Raw genomic sequence first — 19863 nt, forward strand, 5'->3', positions numbered from 1 at the left:
GTGCAGCCATCCAGTTGACCTTCTCTAAGCTAGGAAATCAGAATGCGGGCTTTCTAGGATCATCGTGAGAATCAAGTTTGGTGCCTGATACAGGCGCAACAGCAAATAAGTATCGGTTCCCTTCCTCTAATTGGGGATACTGTGGTGACAGTGGATGTACAGCACAAGTATAAGATACATTACTTGAGAAAGAGCAGCAAATTTGGCAAATACTTGGATATAAGGAATTTAAGAGAGAAAAAGAATCAAAGGAAAAGCTAGGAGTTCAAATTTTAAAACTACGTCTTAGGTAAAGGGAGGGGAGAAGAGTACTAGTTTTGAGAGAAAGATGAGTTGTCTTTTGGATTTTGAATTTGGACTTGAGATATTACAAGAACAATACGGATTCAAGAGTCCATGACATAGAGGTGAAGACAGGAGTAGATTTACCTTGAAGCTTATGTTTCCACGTTCCTTATTTTCCCTGGGCCCTTTCAAGGGATCCGTACCTGGTGTTGTGTTTGTATTATAAATTTTTATTGTTTTTCTTTAATATGCCCCCTCACAAATTATACAAGCTTCAGGCCCAACATCTGGACCGGCCCAGGCTGAAGTCAAAAGGCAATACCCATGGGATAATGGGAGATCGAGAGTTGGAAGAACCTTGTTACTGTCCTCACAGAAAAGAAGGGTCAGCACAGAAGGCCAGAGAAGCAGAGAGGAGGCCTGGCGGCCAGGAAGCCCCAAGGAGATCAAAGGGAGGAGGAGCCAGGATGGGTCGCCAGACTTGACCCCTCAAAAAGTGGCTGAGTTTAGAGTGCATGCTCAGGACAGTTGTGGGGGAAGCCCATGGTCACAGGGCTTGAGGAGTGGGAAGGATGCAGGGGGTGTGGACTCCCCATCTACTGAGGCTGACAGTAAGAGAAAAGGAGAGGCTGCCAATCTGCACCTCACTTTCGATCTGCTGTAATTTAACTTCGGCCTTGTAGTCAATGATCCTTTGGGATTAATATTAGCTCCCTGAGCATGGGACTTTGTCTTTCATTACATACTCCCATTGCTTGATACTGTCTGTGGTCTCAGTTGGATCCATGTCTCCTCATGGTGAGTAGAAGCCCCATGGATGGCCAAGAAATGGGCTACTGGCAGGCACAGGTGTTTGTTGGTTGGTTGATTTAGTTTCCCTTTCTCTAGCCAAGGCTTGTCTGTGGACGTCAGGAATTCTGTCCTCTTCAGGGACCGAGGACCAGGGTGGGGGAGGCGGAAGTCACCAGGCACCTGAGGCTGGAAAAGCCCAGGTCGGTTATCTGGGATCACCCAGGGAAAGGTAGCGATGACTTCATCCCCGCAGAGGGCGCCTCCCACCCCAGCAGTTGATTTTTGATCAGCCGGTTTGCCCGGGATAGGTTTCCTTTCACTACTCGCTACTCGCTGCCTGCCGTCGCAAGTCAGTTTGGAGAAAAGATGCGATTAAATCGATTCCCCTGTTTCCTTCCATGAGGAGTGTGCCTTTCCCAGACAGCGTCGGTTCATTCTATCAGGCCTGGAACGGACTTTTTTTTTTCTTTCTTCGTTTTAATACAACTGAAAGGTTCCTCTTACCATCATCTTTGAGATTTAAAAAAGAAAAAAAAAAGATAACCAACTTACAGGTTGGCAGGCTCCATGGAGGAACTGACCGGGCCCAAATCCCGGCCCCGCCTGGAGAAACAAGTGTGGGGCAGAGGGGGCCTGAGCGTGTGTGTGTGTGTGCAGCGCGCGGGGTGCGTGCGTGCATGTGAGTGTGCGGTGTGTGCGCGCGCGTGTGCGCAGGGGAGCACGTCCGGGAGGCTGCCGCAAAGGCTCCTTTGTGGAAGGCACTCGCCGGTTCAGAAGCCAGCTTGGCGCTCCCCTCGCTCGTTCCCGAGGACACCTGGCTGTCCTCGGCAGCCCAGCTACCTCCGTCTCCCGCCGCCCCTACTTCCCTCCGCGGCCGACGGCCCGGCCCCGCGCCAGTCTTCGGGTGCCAGGTGCAGCGTGCCCGGTGGCAGCTTCCAGGCCCTCGGGGCCCCGCGCAGGTGAGGGAGAGCGCGGTGGCGGCGACGGTGGCGCTCGGAGGGTGCAAGGGGGAGCGAGGAAGGGGGCGGAGCAGGAAAGGGCGTGCTGCCCTTCGCGGCCGGCTGGAGGAGCAGCCTGGTCTGCAGCATTGTTACCTGAGGCAGCGGCTGCGCCCCGCCCCGCCCTGCCCCTCGCTGTCCCGGGAGGCGGGGCCTGCAGTGACCGCGGCGGCGGCGGCGCTGGGAGACTGCGGCTGGAGGCTGCGGCGGTGCGCGCGGCGGGAGCGGGGGGCACCGGCCGCAGGTGAGTGGGAGTCGCGCGGCCGAGGCGAGGGTGACCGCGTCGCGGGGCTGCGGGAGCCAGAGGCCGGGGGTCGGGAGGGTCGGGGCGAGGGGCGCCGGGAAGGGCGGCCAGTGAGTGCCGGGTCTCGGCTTCCTTCGAGCCGCGCTGGGAAGGCTGGGGAGGAGGTTCGAGCTCCGCACACATCCGCCCGGCTCACTCTGGCGGCCTCCCTTACCCTTGAGGCGAAGACGCGCGGGTCTGGACCCGCGTTCGGAGAACGAGCTCCATCGCGTACTGCCTCGGAGCTGGATTGGCCCTGGGTCGGTTGATTTAGCTTTAGCTAAAACTTCAGATCAACTGCCCCCCAGTTTGTCCCAGCCGGTCAGAGAGAGCCGGCGTCCCCGCACAGAACGCGCAGCTGCGGCGCCGCGCTCGGCTCCCTCACCAGCCGGGAGCCACGACTTGCCCCTGTGACAGTGGGTGCGGGGTTGGCGGGGACCGAGTCCGGTGACGGGGACCAAGAAGCAGGCAGTTCTCGCTCTTGCACAGTTGCTTTGGCCGTGCGAAGTTCAGGTTAGAAGTTGCGCCCCGCGCTTGCACAAGTATGAGGAGGAAACCGGTGGGCTGGCGGGTCACCCTCCAGACTCGGCGATGCCCCCCAGCTGTTGGACCGCGGGTTCTGTTTAATCCTGACTCCGGCTTCAAACGCCAGGAGTCTCCCCTCTGTGATTTTTCTCGCCGGCTCTCCCTGCACTCTTTTGGCCGAGCCGCAGTGCGGCCGAGAGGCTCTCTCCCTCGCGCCCTCGACCCAGACCCGGGACTTGGGGAGGTGTCGCCGCGGACATTCGAGGAGAGGCGGGGCCCAGGGCGGGCGGCCGCCGTTGACCCGGGGTCCGCGAACCGGAAGACCCCCGTTTTGCTTCGATTCGCACAGCCACCTCCCCTGGCTAGCCCGACCCCTCCCACTCCCACTTCTGGGAGCTTTGTGTGGCGGCCCTTGCAGAGGGGCGGGCGCCGGGGCTCGGCGTGGCTGGGGGGGCGGGCGTGGGCTCCAAAGCCGGGGCCCCTCGGGGCGGGGGGGCGGGGCCGAGCACCCCCTGGCCCGCCCCGACCGGAGGAGTCCGGGGAGGGGTGCGCGCGCGGCGGCCGATGCAGTCGCTCCTGCCGAGGGGGAAGCACGGTCGGCGCTCCCGGGAGGCGGAGGCTCAAGCCCTTCCCCGGCGTGGCCTCCCCGGCGCCCTCGGCCTCCGCAGAGCCTGCGCGGCGCTGTGGGCGACTATCTCCGCGGCGCACCGGCGCCCCCACCCTGGCCGCCCCGACGCGCTCCCGTTGGGCGCAGATAAGGACGCGGCTGGGGCTTGCGCGGCCCACGGGACCGCCCACTCGGGTCCCTCTGGCTGCCCGCCGCGTCCGCCCCGGTGTTCCGGCGAGCGCGGCTGGCGGGCCGGCGCTGGCGGGACTCGCGGCGCCCTCTGAGACCTGGAAGGGGGCTCGCGGCGGGGGCGGCCGAGCCGGTGGAGTTCTGGTGAGTGACCATCGGCGGGGCGCGGGGCTGGGCGCGGAGGGAGGCTGGGGACCGCTCGCCCAGGTATAGACCTAGTAAACTACCATGTATCCGCACTAAATTGAAAGAAATCGGGCCCCCGGTGCGCTCCACGCCGAGTGTCCCCAGGACTTAGTGGTCAGTTTTCAAACATCTGCACAGAAACTACCGCTAGTGTTCGGCCGTCTGTGACCCCCCTCTGGTGACCCACAGTTGGCTTCCTGGGATGAGTAGCCAGCGTTCCTTCCCTCTCTCTGGAGCATCTTTTGGCACTCGTGTGCATTTTTTCTTGGTTTCGGGACAGCGAAACTGAAAATGTACATTCAAAACCAGGCGCTCTTCCTCTGCGCTCGGCGTTGCTGTCCGGGCATCTGTGAATGTTTGCGTCGTGCTGCGTTGCGGATGGAGCACGGTGACTGGACACGCGTCGCCCTGGGTTCTTTCGCCGCTACCTGGGGAGCTAAGGTGAAGAGTCGGATTTTCCAGCTGCGGTCCGACTCTGGTTGTACTGACCGACATTCTTTGTTTAATGATCACGGAAGGTTTTGAAAGGTGGTGGCTGAGGAGCTTTTTCCCAAGAGTTAATAGAGTGAGAGCAGAAATTCCATATTTTAGAATTGCCTGTACTTTCCCCCACCCCTTCCTCTCCCCCAAATAAAACAGGGCTGTATGTTCCTCTGCCTTCCTCTCTGCAAACCCACCTTGCTCTGTCCCGATCTTATTAGAAGCTGTGGGCCAGCCCTTCCTGCCCACACCTCACCTGTGACACATGCCAGGAGTCAAGGGGAAAGGTTTTCTGGCAGGTTTTCCTTGGCGTCACTTTTGATTACTGTTGACCAAGGGAGTGAGTGACCAGCTGAGCAACAAGGCCCTACTGGTCCTCTTTCAGGAAAGCCCTGAGCTCTAAACTGACTACAGGAGCATGTTTTCCTCTTAAATACACCGTGAGATGAAGCCTACATACCCATTCTTCTTCTGTGCTGCCCTCTCCCTTCAAAAGAATAGAACTCTAGTGATGTTTCTGACACCAACTGCAAAGGAGTGCAGGCTCTTTAGGTAAGAGAGCTTAGGAGGGGGCCAGAGGGCTGTTCACCCTTGTGAACACGCTCATTCTAAGCCTTTTTGCTTGCCAGTTAACTAAAGGTTAAGTACAAGATCACAGCATCATCTTATTGAAATTTCCCATAGTTAAATCACTCAAATACACCTCTGATGGGTCACGATTAGCACTCAGGGGACTTGAGGAAAAGTTCTCATCTTCAGAGCCCAACAATGACAGCTCTGCATTTTACTCAGGGCTGGGCATTTGTAAGCCTTAGCAGCTGCCCCTCCTGCTGCTGAGGCCTCCAACCTGTAGGTGAGATGTTAAATACAAGCTGTCTCTGTCTGCCCGGGGGAGATTGATGGGACAGTGACATTTTCCAGACGGAGCTGGGGCTAAGCCCATTGTCCCTGTTGGTGCCAGCTGTGAGAAACAGGCAGTGAGTGCCTGTTAGGGGTACAGCACCACCTGCATTCTCCTAGCATACCTGGAGAGAATGTGTTTGCATCTTCACTGTGGACAGTACAGTGAAGCACTATAAATTAAATATTCTTTGTGCAACCTCTATTTTAATTTCTCATGTGACTGTGGAAAGGGTTCGAATTCTGTCTACACTCTCCCTTTCCTGCTACCTCTTTGACACGGGAAATCCTGGCCTGGGGGAAGCCCTGTTGAAGTAAGGGTAGTAAAAGTATTATTGTCTTAACTAATCATTGCTGGTGAACTAATTAATTAGAAGCTGTTGGGATCACTTCTCTGCCTTTTGGCTAAGATCAAGTGCAGATGCTGTTAGGGGGCCAGGATTTTTACCCTAGGAAAAAATTAACCAGACAACATACCAGGGACAATGTTATATATTTTCTCTTGTCCTTTAAACTTTTTTTTTTTTTTTTAAGAGACCGGTCTCACTGTGTTGCTCAGGCTGGTCTCAAATTCCTGGCCTCAAGCAGTTCTCCCACCCTGGCCTCCCAAAGTGCTGGAATTACAGGCATGAGCTACCACAGCTGACTGTCTCTTAGACTTTTAAAAATAACATTCATTCTCAAGATGAGGCAGTGGTTAGAATCATGCCAATGCAGAACTAACGTGTCACTTTTTACTTTGACAAGCTTTTATCTAGTACTTCCTCTGCAAAGCACAATACTCACAAAGCATCCTTTTGGGTTTCGGTGTTAGGAGACAGTGATGTTGCACAATCTTTGAGTGTATAGTCTTTATTAGTATCTCTGTATTTGCTTTGTGAGGTTTAATGGCACATCTGTACATATACAGCACTGAATGAGTTATTGCTTTCTAGGTTGGAGACTTTTTTAGCTTATTGCCATTCTTAAGAGGGATAATCTGTAAACAAGTCAGCATATCTGGAATTGGAGGTGAATTGAGGATTAGCAGCTCTTCTATACATGAGATATTTTATGTACAGAAGTATTTTAAAATATGTAAGGATAAACTGCCAAAATTACCTGTACAGTCTTGAAAAAGAAGAGTTCAAATATAACTATAAACTGTAATTGACAATGAGTCATTTGCTTTAGGGGTGCCAACTATGAAAACAGCCTAGTTATGCCCCTACTGATAATTATGAAAACTCCTTCTAAAAGCCAGTTGCATCTCAAGTGAACTGTAACTCAGCTTGGATAAATATTTTCAATTTTACTTATTTGAAAATTATCCTCTGGTGATGGTTGCACAAAACTGTGAATGTGCTTTATGCCACTGAATTGTACACCTAAAAATGGCAAAACAAAAAAATTATCCAATTAATGGTTGGCAATGCCATTTTCTATGCATATACAGGCAGTTTTCAGAATTAAAATATTCAAATGTTCCATAAAAATAATTTTATGTAGAGATAATTAATATATAATTACTGAGCACTGGAATGTAGAGACAATTTAATACATAATCACCGAGCATTGAAAAAGAACAAATCTCACAAACCATAAACTTCGATAGCAAAGAATGGAAATATTAAAAGTATGTTTCCAGCAGCCAGGTGTAACTTGGCATCTTATCTATAAACCCAGTACATATTTTAAAGCAAATGTCATGCTTGTTAAAATAAAGGGAAATCATATGCACATACGATACCAGTTTGTTATTGTTATTATAGTTAACTATGTACCAGGCATCTTGGTAAGGACTATACATGTGTTAGCTCATGTATTCTTATACAAACCAATGAAACAAATATGTCCTAATATTGCAGATGAGGATTCTGAAAGTTAAACAACCTACCTTTGCTCAGGTCACACATCTAGGAAGTAGCAGAAATGGGTTCTGAGATAAAGCAGTCTATTTCTAGAATCTCCACTCTCCTTCCCAAGGCAATCCTGCCTTTTATATATTGTTCTATATAAAAAATTTCATAATACTTTAATTAGTAATAGCAGTTTATGCCTGTATAATCCAGTATTGTTTAACCAACTTGTGTTTGTAAGTATGGGCTTTGACAGTGATGCTGTAAAAAAATAATTACACCCAGAAGTCCAATGTAAAAAGCCCCTCTCTATGGCCCTTTGTGATCTGGAGGAAAAAGACCCCTTTCACGCTCCCACCTGGTAGCCTACACAGGGTCTCTTCCTTCACACCCCCACTTACCTGTCCTGATGTCTGAAGAAATGTAGTTGTTTTGACCTCTGTTTCATATCAGGTCAGAAACAACCCAACACCAAAAACAAACATTTAAAGTTCCATAAAAATACAAGCCACCAAAATAAGTTGGTGACTGTGTGGATCAGGGACAACATGTGGCAGCATGTCCTTGTGTGTGTCTCTTCTTTGCTATAAGTGTCACAGAAGAAGCAGAAGAGGTAGGTGATGGTTTCCAAAGAGTGGTTTAACTGGAATCCAAGACGATAGCATCGAAAGGAGTGATAGGGGTCATTCAATGTAGCCTCCTAATTTTACAAATGGGAAAACTCAAGCCTAGTGAGGCAAAGTTACTTGTCTAAAAATTATAAGCAGTAAAGCTTGATTTAGAGCTGGAACCTTTAATACTCAGGTCTGCCATTTTTTACTCTCTTTGAGGAGAAGCCACATCACCTAGTGGAGAAGGAACGTGGTGGCCCTGACCCCAGGGAAATGAGCTAGGCCATTATTTTGTCATCCTCATGCCCTGCCTGTTCTGTACAAGGTAGAAGATGCCTTTTGACCTACTGATTGGTAGGAAACATGTCCAGACTGGAAAAAGGCAGGGTCACTAATGCCTAATGGTTCAGCAGTTTGGGCAGTTTCCCTAGGGGTTGGGTATCCATTGCCTGAAGAGAATGAACCAGTAGTTTATTCATGAAGTGAACAATACTTGTTGAACCTATAGGCTCTCGATAAATATGTTTTTTATTCATTAATGGAAGGTTTCCAAATTGGACTTATTGGTGCTGCTTAGGCAGTATTTCCAGATAGTAAAATTTGGTTCACATTTAGAAAAGTATTAATTCCTTCTAATGTACTTTGGGGGGTGTTGCCCCTCACTGATGTTAATATCTAACTAATATGGGAGGATTGGCACTAGCCTCTGAAGGGAAAAGCTAGTATAAAAATATGTTTGCCTGTACTAATTTTACGCTTGTTTTGTCTTGGTAGGTTTGGAAGATGACCTGCAGCACAGTTGCCCTTTTTTGTGGCAGCAGATAGCCGGTGCAAAAGTATGGCACAAGTTTGATGTTTGTGTCTGCTTCCCCAAGGTCAAGAAATTATCTCCTCAGAAGATAGCAGTACTATGCATGTTACGAATTGTGTCTCCTTGGTCAGTGATAAAGAAAATGGGACTATCGCCACAGCAGCTGGATTCATGATTGGGGAAACACCACCTCCAGCGGCTCCTCCACCTCCTCCTCCACCCCCTCCGCCTCTGCCATGTCCATATTTAGGGGAGGGATTTCCTCCCTCTCCTCCTCCACCCCTACCGCCTCCACTACCTGGGGGACCTCCTGTCCCACCTCCCCCTCCAGGACCACCCCCAATTTCTCACATGAACGGCTACAGCCACCTTGGTAAGAAAAGGCGGATGAGAAGCTTTTTTTGGAAAACCATTCCAGAGGAGCAAGTTCGTGGCAAAACCAACATCTGGACCTTGGCAGCCAGGCAGCAGCATCACTACCAAATCGATACAAAGACCATCGAGGAGCTCTTTGGGCAGCAAGAAGACCCCACCAAGTCTTCCCTTTCTAGGAGAGGAGGAACTTTAAACTCATCCTTCAGGGACACTCGAGAAGAGGTAAGAATGGAACATGGAGGGATAATCCTTAACACACTGACTGCATTGTCGGGGCCTTACATGATAAGCTTGAGCTGAGCATCGCAGAAGTGTTTAAGTGTGTGTGCCATATCCTCCCAGACTTCGCGGTGCATTATGACCTCATGCACAGAACATGCTATTTGGGGCATTGGTCTTTGGCCTCTCAGCACTGCCTTGTCTAGCACATCTGCTGAGGGTTCCCATGGTGGAGAAATTCTACTCAAGTCCCCTATTGTTAGCATCTGTTGAAACAAAAGGCTGAGTTCCTGAAGTTGGTTATCTGGGATGAACTGGAGCTGTCTGGGACAAAATGCCTTTTGTTCAATAACATCAACTAATATCCATCCTTAGGATTTTATCCTTATTTTCCTCTTCAGTTTTTCTTTAGCAAGTCTTTTGAGATGGCCCTCATTCCCCAGATCCTGAATTAAGATATGACCATTGTGGAACAGAGATTTCCAGAGAGCCAAAACATAAAGCTATTTTCAGGTAGAATTTATAGGAAGCATGTTTCAATTAACACTAAATGTGTTACTTTGAGAAAATAAATAAAGCTGTTAAAGTATAAGAAGTTAACTGAAAGCATAACTCCAGAGCTGCAGATCTCCATATATTATAGAAAATGAATCAAAAATTGCATTTGTGAATACAGTCAGTTTCAAAACATGAAAGTAAATTAAGAAACCTCTACTTACTAGAAGAAATAATTAGGAAATTAAGGATTAAAAGGGAAGAATGTTGCCCACAAAACAACAACAAAAACAACAAAGGAGAAAAAGAAGAAAAAAAGACAACATAAATCCATCATTTTTAAAAATCCGTTGTAAAGAAGCAGAGAAAATAGGTCAAAGATGGAGGTGATTAGATAAGAGAGTGGGCAGGGCCCTGGGATGAAGTAGCAGCTCTCTGCATTATTGAATTCTTGAGCCAGCAATATTGACCTCTTTTCTCTTTCTGGCTCATGTTAACTCCTTCTCTCCACTAATTCACCTGGGGGCCCTTAAAGCTGGTTGTATGGTCCGCTGTTGAAATAGCCAAGAATCTATTTATTATGAAATCCAGAGAACACTGGGATTAAAATTAAACATGAACTGTGAAATAAATTTGAGAAGGAAATCTTCAAGAGAACCCTTAGTGCCTTCAGTGCTGAACACAGGCTTTCCTGTCTCTTCCTTCTATGCAAAGTCCTTTTATTTGTTAGAGTGTCCTTTCAATGTTGGAAGGAGCAAGAAGTCATTTCCTTAGTACCCTGGCCTTTGCCCCAGCTCCCAACAGAGGTTCTTTATTGTACAGTAAGTCATTTCTCACCATTGTCTCCTTGCTCTCCTTACTGAAATACAAGAATACTGAAGAAATGGTGGGAAATGAGGCGTATGTCTCAGGGCTCCTGTAACAGGAGGGGGTTAGCTCACCATGTCCCCGGGAAGGCAGCTGGCAGGACAGACTAGCTGGCATAATTTGTGAATTAGGAAAGTTTCAAGGGACTACAGGGGAACTTGCTGCTTTATGTTTGTGAATTAAAGAGAGATTAAGAACCGCTCAGGGAGTAAAGTGGCATCTTTTCCCAACTGTGGCAGAAGCAGAAATGTCCGTTTTCAGGCCAGATCTAAAATTCAGGGAAAAAAAATCTCTCTTCTCACCTCCCTCTACCCTTGCATCCTAGGTAGATTTCTACTTTTTTAAAATTTAACTTCCTCTTTTAAGAATTCTTTTTTAAAAATAGTTTCAAAATTATTTTTAATTGCGGTAAAAAAAATACATGTAACATAAAATTTACCATCTTAACCATTTTTAAGCGTACATTTCAGTAGCATTAAGTACATTCACATTGTCGTGCAGCCATCACCATCATCCATCTCCAGAACTCTTTGTATCTTACAAAACTGAAACCTGTATCCATTAAACGATAACGTCCCATTCCGCTCTCCCCCAGCCCCTGGCAACCGCCAGTCTACTTTCTGTCCCTGTGAATTTGACTGCTCTTAGTACCTCCTATAAGTGGAATCACACAGTACTTGTTTCTTTTGTGACTGGCTTATTTCACTTAGCATAATGTCCTCAAGGTTCATCCATGTTATAGCACGTGTCACAATTTTAAGGCTAAATAATACTCCACTGTGTGTATATACCACATTTTGTTTTTCCATTCATTTGTCCTTGGACAGTTGAGTTGCTTCCACATTTTGGCTATGGTGAGTAATGCTGCTACAAACGTGGGTGTACAAAGATCTTTACCTTCAACATTTGTAGGTCCTAATCTGAGACACAGCATACTAGAAAGAAAAATTAAATTACCATGACTGTGTATCATAAGATAATCTAACTCATCAACTCTTCAGTATTCAGGTATAATAAGTAGTTTAGATTGATCCATTTAAATGCATGTTAGGTAATATTGTTGCATAACAGAGGTTATCCAGAATTATGTTCAGTTTTTCGTGTTATTTCCAACCTGGCTTGAAGTATTATATAAACTTTTTTTCAGTAAAAGAATATGGTACGTGCGACTTCCTTCCCTTCTTAGATTTTCTTCTAAAGAAGTTGTAACTCAGCAGAGTTATAATCTGACAAAGATCAGTAATAAATCTTCCAACTCACTGCAATAAGTAGAGTCCAGGGTCAAAAGTAATAGTTGTCACCATCTGTCTGTGTAGACTGGAGAATATCCCCAACCACATGGTCAGCAGAGGGACCAATCCTGAGCCTAGAAACATGGCATCAGCACGTTACAACACAGACCACAATTCTGGAGGCTCAAATGTGCTGAGGATCAGATTATGTCCCCTTGAAATATAATAACCTCCTTCGGAAACAGCCTAACATTCTGTGACTGGCTTATACTTTAAAGGGCTTATAAATCATGACAAATAAGTTCCATTATACTCGAAAGGAAGAATTTGCCAGAAGACGGGGAAGATTTGGGTTTGAGAATGGCTGAACTTAGAAAGAATGACTCTTAAAATAGTAAATTAGGACATTTAGTAGGGGGGGAAAAATTATGAAATATTACTAATCCTTGTATCTTTATAAACTAAAAATTAACTTCAAAAGACTACAGATGTGATAGTACAATAATAAAAAGTAATAAAGTAATTAGAAATAAAGATATGTTATTAAGGATGATAATAAAAAGATTCAGCTCAAACTCACCTTTTCGGAGTACACTGATGTCGTCCCCTGAGAAGCTTGTAGTTCCCTGTCCATCTGTTACCGACATTCCTCAGTCCCCCCAGAGCCTCCCACCAGTGTTTGTTGGGGCTGCACGTGTCCCTCTACAGTTTGAACAGGTCTTAAGGGTAGGGGTATGTCTTAGCCATTTGGTATCCTCCAAAGAAAATGAAAGTTTACTGAACTGGACAGAACTGCTCAAAGGAACTTGTTTACGAGGAATCAACAGATGAGAACTCATAAAGGAAACACAAATGTTGAAACTCTTCAGGGCATTTACTGTGATATCTGTGGTAATATTACACTGACCATATAGGAAATATTAAATAACTAAAATAGCCAATTAGAAAAAGAGGAAAGGAGAGAGACAGGAAGAGAGAAGGGAGGTATGGAAGGAAGATTCGTTTTTTTAAATTTATGAGAAGTAATGTTTTATTCTCCCACATTATAATTCAGGTATCTGTCATTCTTTCTCAATTTGTTATGACCCCAGTATGTTCTAGAATTCTGGGACGTGTTTGTAATCCAGAACTGTAGACCTAGATAGAATATTTGAAATATATTTGGGAAAAAAATGTGCTTCAACCAGATTTTCATTTTTTTTTTCCCAAAGTGGGAGGAAGAACAATTTCCAAATGATAGCCAACCAAAAAGAAAAAAGAAAATGGAAAACTGTCAAAAACCAAAATCCAAGTCCATATTGGAGCACAGAGGAAGACTTTTAAGATTTTGTGCCTCAGAATTTGAAGTGGGATTGAAATAGTCACTATGTAGTGTTACTTAAGTGAAAAAGCCCCCTTTGACATATGGAAACAAAAATGGCTTAAAAAGTTTCTTCTTCCACTTTGAGGACATTATGCTAAGTGACATAAGCCTGTCACAAAAGGACAAATACGGTATGATTTCACTTATATGAGGTACCCAGAGTAGCCAAGTTCACAGAGGCAGAAAGTAGAATGGTGCTTGCCAGGGGCTGGGGAGAGGGGACTGGGAAGTTATTGTTTAGTGGATACGGAGTTTCACTTTTGCAAGATGTGAAGAATTCTGGAGATGGATGGGTGGCGATGGATGTACTTAATTACTTAACGCCACTGAACTGTACCCTTCAAAATGGTTATGGTAAACGTTATTTGTATTTTATCACAGCTTAAAAAAAAGTTTTTTCTTCCTTTAAAGGGTATGGGAGGCAGATTTTGTAGTGGATTGATAGCAGGTGAAACTGTAAGAATTGTAGAAGAACCTAGGAGAGCTTATTTGGAGGTTTTAGCAGGAGGGATGGTAGCCATTCACTCCCCTTACTGAGTAGCAGAGCACTGCTGACTCTGTCTCAGACGGCATCAGAACAAGCCCAGCCACCCTGGCAATCTGTGGGGAAACTGTTATTATGGCCCAGGTCCCCCTCACAGCGCAGTGGGAAATCTTTCAAGTGAGTTGAGCACATTACCCTACATTTCCTTGCATTTCTAGCTCCCCTGTTTGCTACTTTTCGGTAGGACTTTTAGTGGAAGAACTAATGAACCCTGTGGAACGCTGACTGTGCCTGCTGTCACAGGCACTGACCTCAGTGGCAGTCCTGCAGGTCCTGCTGTGACCAGAAGAGTAGATTGCCAATTGATTAGAACTGGCGGGAGGAAGGGAGTGACGCAGCTCATTCATTGGCTGGGTCTGTTCGTCCCCATTCTTTAGGCAATTTCTTGTCTCTGACTAGTCAGTTTGCGTGGCTAGCAAGTCTCACTGGGATCCCATGTGCAGATTCCACTGCTCTGAGTGATTCCGAACACTAGCCAATCCCGCACGGATTCATTTCTGAATGGCCCAGCTTTGAGACAGCAAGCATTTGGGAAGTGAGACAAGCTAATTTACATGTGTAGTGATAACCCTCTTTAAAGGACTTTAACAGTCACTTTCATAATAGCTTTTTAGAAGGATCAAGTGGATAAAGTAGAGAAAGAGAGTCCTCGTGCACCAGGCAAATCTGAAGATGCCAAGAGAGAGTGGGACTGTCCCTAAATGTTATCAGTTGTCTCATTTTCATGTTTGGGTGAAGTGCTGGGCTTTGTTTTCCTTGCAGGGTGCTCAGACCTGGCCAGCTTAGGTTTTTCCTTAGGAATACCACTGAGCTCTCTTAAATGGTGACTGGTTTCTGAAACAGCTGGAGCTGTAGAGACAACTGCTACAGGCTGAGGCTGCCTCCATGTTGAGGTTGATCGGTTGCTCTGTAGGGCCAGGGCTTAGGCTCCTGGAGGCTATCTTGCCTGGTGAGAACATGATTCCTATCTGTCATTTCACACGTACAACTCTGGGGTCAGCAGAGGACTTAGCCAGGCAGTATGGAGGGCTTTCTGCAAATCTGCCCCCATTCCTGGAGAAAACTCTCAGTGTGCATGCCAGGTTGGTGGGGGAACGTTTGCTACCTCTCTATAGGAAGCTTACTGACACTAAAACTCACAGGAACTAGAGTGAGAAGGAATCATAGAAACCCAGGCTAACATTTCAGTTCAAATACTGCCTTGGGAAAGTTCAATAATGACATCTCTGAGGCTCAGTTTACTTATCTGTCATACAGGGTTAATAAGAGTAATTTTCTCCCTGGCTTTTCCAACAATAGCACTGGATCTAGGCCAAATGTAGAGTCCCAGAGGGATGAGGGGTGGCACTTGGGACGGGTGGGGGGGGAAGGATGCTGCAATCAAGGGTTAAATACAGCAGAGGGTGGCAATTTAATGAGAGAAATATAAAACAAGTTATTTCCCCATTTTAGGTGGAAGTGAAGGCAGAGGAAGTTCTTTGGATGTGTATATAACTGTAGCAATATACATGTTCTTACTGTGGCCTTTTAATTTATGAATTGTAATAAATACAGTTTTCTGTCTTAATAAATTGAGATTCTTTTCTTTTCTTTTTTTCTTTTTTGGTATGAGCTTAAAGGGTGTTGAGTTTGGCAGGTTTTATTCTCACCCTTTCTTTCTCTCCTCCTCTCTCCTTCACACTGAACTTGAACTGCAATCCCTGGGTAGGATTCCAATAAGGAGTCTGCTCTTTTAGCTTGGTAGTTTATTTTATGGCTGGCAGGTGATTGTGTTAAGATGAAATAAACCCTACGTTAGTAAATAATGTCATTGTTAAAGATTAGTCTTCAAAAGAAGGCAACCATACTCTTGTAAAAATTTAACCTTACAGCCAGGAAGTGATATTAACGTTGGTTAACAGTCTTGCTGCTTCTTGTAAACTCAGAAACAGACCCAGAGATCAGGAATTTAGTCTGAAACCTGATTCTCTTTTGTTCACAATGAATTACATACATTTGGAAAGGAAGAACATTATGACAACATTCCTATTAGCTAGTCTCCCGTTACCAAAAAACAAATGGAAAAAAATACAGCAGTTTTAAGGTTATCTTTCCTCCACACATACTGAATATTTACTTCCAGAGACAGAAATAGTTTCTCTATTTAACAACCAAAAAAGAGTTCTTATTTCTATTCTGATAAATTATTAATTTTAAACAGTTAAAACCTATTGCAGCCAAAATCTGGGTTTTGACACTGTGTTAAAATAGCTATATCATATTTCGTTAAACCGAAAGATGCCATCTATCGTTAAGACACACCTTAATTCCAGAGGTGTTAAAAATTCAAAAAAAGTTATGCATCGTAGACTTGGTGAAATGCACACCGCACAAGAATTTTCTTTTTAAAATTCTGAGCAAATAAAATGTAGGACATTTTCTTACTTCCTCTTTAAAGGGCTGTTGGACATATATAGTCTTTTTCAATAAAATGACATCTTTCTTTTAGAAAAAATTGAATATTTCATGATGTGTTTGAAAATAACCTTATTGGTTCTTTTACATTCATAAATTGGGGTTGAGATTCATTCTGCAATCTCTTCAGAGTTATTTTTTACTTTCTCAGTTCAAATCTCTTGTGCTTCTTGCTATGCTAAGACCTTCATTTGGAAAGTGAGGCTTTTAAGTGTGGGCTATATTATTCTAAGAGGAAATTGCTAAATTTAAAAAATTTTAAACATGTATTATCCAGGAGGCCTTTTGCATCCATGAGTTTTTCATCCTCAGATTCAACCAACCAGGGATAGAAAATATTTGGAAAAAAAAAAAGCACAATAAAAAATAACAATACACCAATAAAAAAATGCTAAATTTAAAAAATTTTAAACATGTATTATCCAGGAGGCCTTTCGCATCCATGAGTTTCTCATCCTCAGATTCAACCAACCAGGGATAGAAAATATTTGGAAAAAAAAAAAGCACAATAAAAAATAACAATACACCAATAAAAAAATACAAATTTTAAAATATAGTATAACAACTATTTACATAACATTTACATAGTATTAGGTATGATAAGTAATCAAGAGATGATTTAAAGTATACAAGAGGTTGTGTGTAGGTTATATGCAAATACGATACAATTTTATATGAGACTTGAGCATCTTTAGATTTTGGTATCCACAGAGAGTCCTGGTCCGGGAACCAATCCCCTGTGGACACTGAAGGACGGCTGTAGGGATGCTCCTCGATTTATGATGGGGCTACGTCCTGATAAACCCATCGTAAGTCGAAAAACCATAAGTCAAAATCTTAAGTCCCATTGTTAAGTTGGGACCATCTGTATATTAAAAGTTATATAATATTAAAATAGATATGTATCATTATTACAGTTGATGAAATATAATATCATTGCAGAAAGTTTGGGGAGACAGTAATATTTTAATATTTGTAAACTATGCCAGGACTATCGATTTAATCACCAGATATACATGTTGGGAATTATTCTCTTATGAATTAGTGTTGTACTTTGATAGGTGTTAATTCTCTTCTTTTTTCCAATTCCTTTTTTATACTTTAATAATTTTATATATCCCTATTTTTTTCAGATTACTATCTTGGACGCAAAACGGAGCATGAACATTGGGATATTCCTTAAGCAATTTAAGAAGTAAGATTTTTGCACACATCTGAAACTTTAGTCATATCCATGCTGTCAGTATCAAAGTCTGTGGGTGTGACCAAGCTAAAATTCTAATTCGAATAGGAGTGAAAGTCATTCCTCACATCTTCAGATCCTTCTTAGACACATGACTTGAGTCCGCAAGGGTCTGTCACTTTCTGCAGTTTTCCTTCATGAAAACATAATATAGTGGCTTGAAGTTTATGGAGAATTGCCCCAGGGCGTCCATGCAAGCCTGTCACGTCAGGGAATTTATAGATTCATCTTTAGTGCTGTCCCTTCAGTGGAGGTCAAATTTATGGTTGAATTTACATGTTCTAAAGTAGAAAGGAGAGGACTCTGCAGGGGTTCCAATGAGACCAAAGGGGGTTATTTTTCTTCCCCCAGTGGTTGTTGCTGCTTTCAACCTTTTTGGGATGCCTGAGGATGGCTCCCTGGGTGAGGGGGCCTCTGAGCCGTGTGTCAGGGTCCCCCTTTCCCAGCAGTGGGGCTGTCGCACCGACACAAAGCCAACACGAAACCACCCGGCCAGATTGGGAAGGAGGCGGGATGGGGAGGAGGGAGGAGGAGATTTGTTTTAATTTCCACTGGTTTGTGTCTCTTTTGGCACTCCAGCAAACGTGAAATGGAATGTGATTCATTATCTTTTCAAGGTCTCCTCAGTCCATCGTAGAAGATATTCATCAAGGAAACAGTGAGCATTATGGATCAGAGACGTTGCGAGAATTTCTTAAGCTTTTGCCAGAGTCAGAAGAGGTAAGGAATTGGGCGCTTGAGTTTTGGGTGTTAGGAGTGATCATAAAAGCTTAATATTTTTAGGAGTGTCAAAACTCACCTGGAAAGGGCACTCTCCTACCCAGAGCCAGAGTTTTCTTACATCAAAGTAATAAGTGACCCAGTAGAAAGAACATGGATTATGGAGTCAGAGAATCTAAGTTCAAATTCAAGCTGTACCCTTAACTGAGAAACTTGGACAAAGTTCTTAAGTCCTGTGAACTTTAGTTTCCTCACTTGTAAAAGGAGGATAATGACGCTTACCTCATTGGATTGTCAAGATGATTAAACCCTAGTTATGCATCTAACATGGTACTTGGCACATGGGACCTCAACACATTTCAGTTCCTTTTCCATCATCTAAAGACGACCTTTATTCAAGTTATTTTATAATACATAGACTTTAAAAAAAATAATAAAGAGAAAACCATTTTGAATAAAGATGCTCTAAAAATTTGGGGAGGTGGGTAAATTGTTAATAAATGTTGTCAACGTACTTGATTCAAAGGTGAGAATTGTTGTGATAGCAATACAGTGTCATAATATAAAGTTATTTGTTTTGTTTGGACTAAGTTAACTGAGTTGTTGAATGGTTAGTAGCTTAATAGGAAAAAAAAGAATAACAGTAATATAAAATCTTCCAATATTGGGATATTGTCCTTTATTTCTGAAGAAAAATTCATTAAAAAAATTCCGTAAGAAATGATGCAAATCCATGTGCTTGTAAACACTTAAATAATATAGAATCTTATAAAGTTTTTACTTTATAAGTAAAAGTAAAGGGTGACTTCTTATATAAGTTATCCTCTTCACACACACTTCTGACTCCTCCCTCCCCTTCCCACTCTTCTTCCCACACATAATTTATGGAACTTGACTTTAGTGCCATTAATAACAACAAGAGAGATATATTTGTATTTTTTCTTTTACATTGATTAATGTTAAACTCACGATGCGAAATTTAGGATGTTAGTAACTAGAGTCTCTAGTTTTATCTAGGTATATCTAATAACCTGGGGCGCTCTCTCTATCTCAAGTTTGCTGTTTGCAAATTAAGTGTAATTAACCTAAGCCAAGATTAATTAATGGCAATTATTAATGTTAGTAAAGGGTCTTAAAGTCTTAAAGGAAAGGTACATTAAATTGTAATTTACCCTGGATCGTACATACTGAACAGACCTTACTGTTTTTTTTATACAAAGAATGGGAGTTCCAAAATCTTCGTTAGGATGGATAGGTTTTAACTGATTAAAGTTCTAAAAAGATTTAGTTGCACTTGAAACTTTATTCCCACTTGGGCTGTTTTCATGACTCCTCCTCTGCATACCCACTCCTAACTGACCTCATCGTTTTTTTTAAGTGAGGATCAAATTTGATAGCCCATGTGAAAAGTGTTCTGGAAAGCTCTAAATTGCTAACTAAATGAAAGTTAGACATGAGGGAGGCTGCCAGCTTCATGCTGTGAAGAGGTGGGAAACTGAATAGGATGTTCCTAATATCTTCATTTTTCATTCAAAAAGTGATTAGAAAATGCAAAGGGATTTTTCAGAGAATCAAATTAGCTGTCAAACCTCCCACATTTTAAAAGAATTCTGGGTTTTTTTGAGTTGTGGGTGGGATATAATTCATAAGGAAGAATGTTAAGGACAAGATGGCAAAAACCCACCTAAGTGCTGCCCCGCGTCCCTGAGGCTGTCTCAGCCCCAGGCAGTTAGCCGCCCTGTTAGCTGACCTGGGAGGCTCTTGCTGAGACGAAACATGGTGGGACCCTGTAAGGCCTTCCCAGCCACCAAACCAGGCTGTAGCTGTTCCTCCCCTCACCCTGCTG

The 19863-nt window shown here is 44.2% G+C and overlaps 1 protein-coding gene across 1 annotated transcript in view; it reads left to right on the forward strand.

The window, feature by feature from the left end:
- Nucleotides 1-8542: 8542 nt before the first annotated feature.
- The window catches only part of FHDC1 (FH2 domain containing 1), a 29251-nt gene continuing 17930 nt past the window's right edge, over nt 8543-19863 (forward strand). Inside the window, exons 1-3 of the mRNA XM_012645241.1 lie at nt 8543-9102; nt 17188-17249; nt 17915-18017. Of these exons, the coding sequence (XP_012500695.1) occupies nt 8605-9102; nt 17188-17249; nt 17915-18017 (663 nt within the window). The 5' untranslated portion in view covers nt 8543-8604. The remainder of the gene's footprint in view (nt 9103-17187; nt 17250-17914; nt 18018-19863) is intronic.

Source organism: Propithecus coquereli, unplaced genomic scaffold, assembly GCF_000956105.1.
Source record: "Propithecus coquereli isolate 6110/MARCELLA unplaced genomic scaffold, Pcoq_1.0 Scaffold228, whole genome shotgun sequence".
Classification (NCBI taxonomy): Eukaryota; Metazoa; Chordata; class Mammalia; order Primates; family Indriidae; genus Propithecus; species Propithecus coquereli.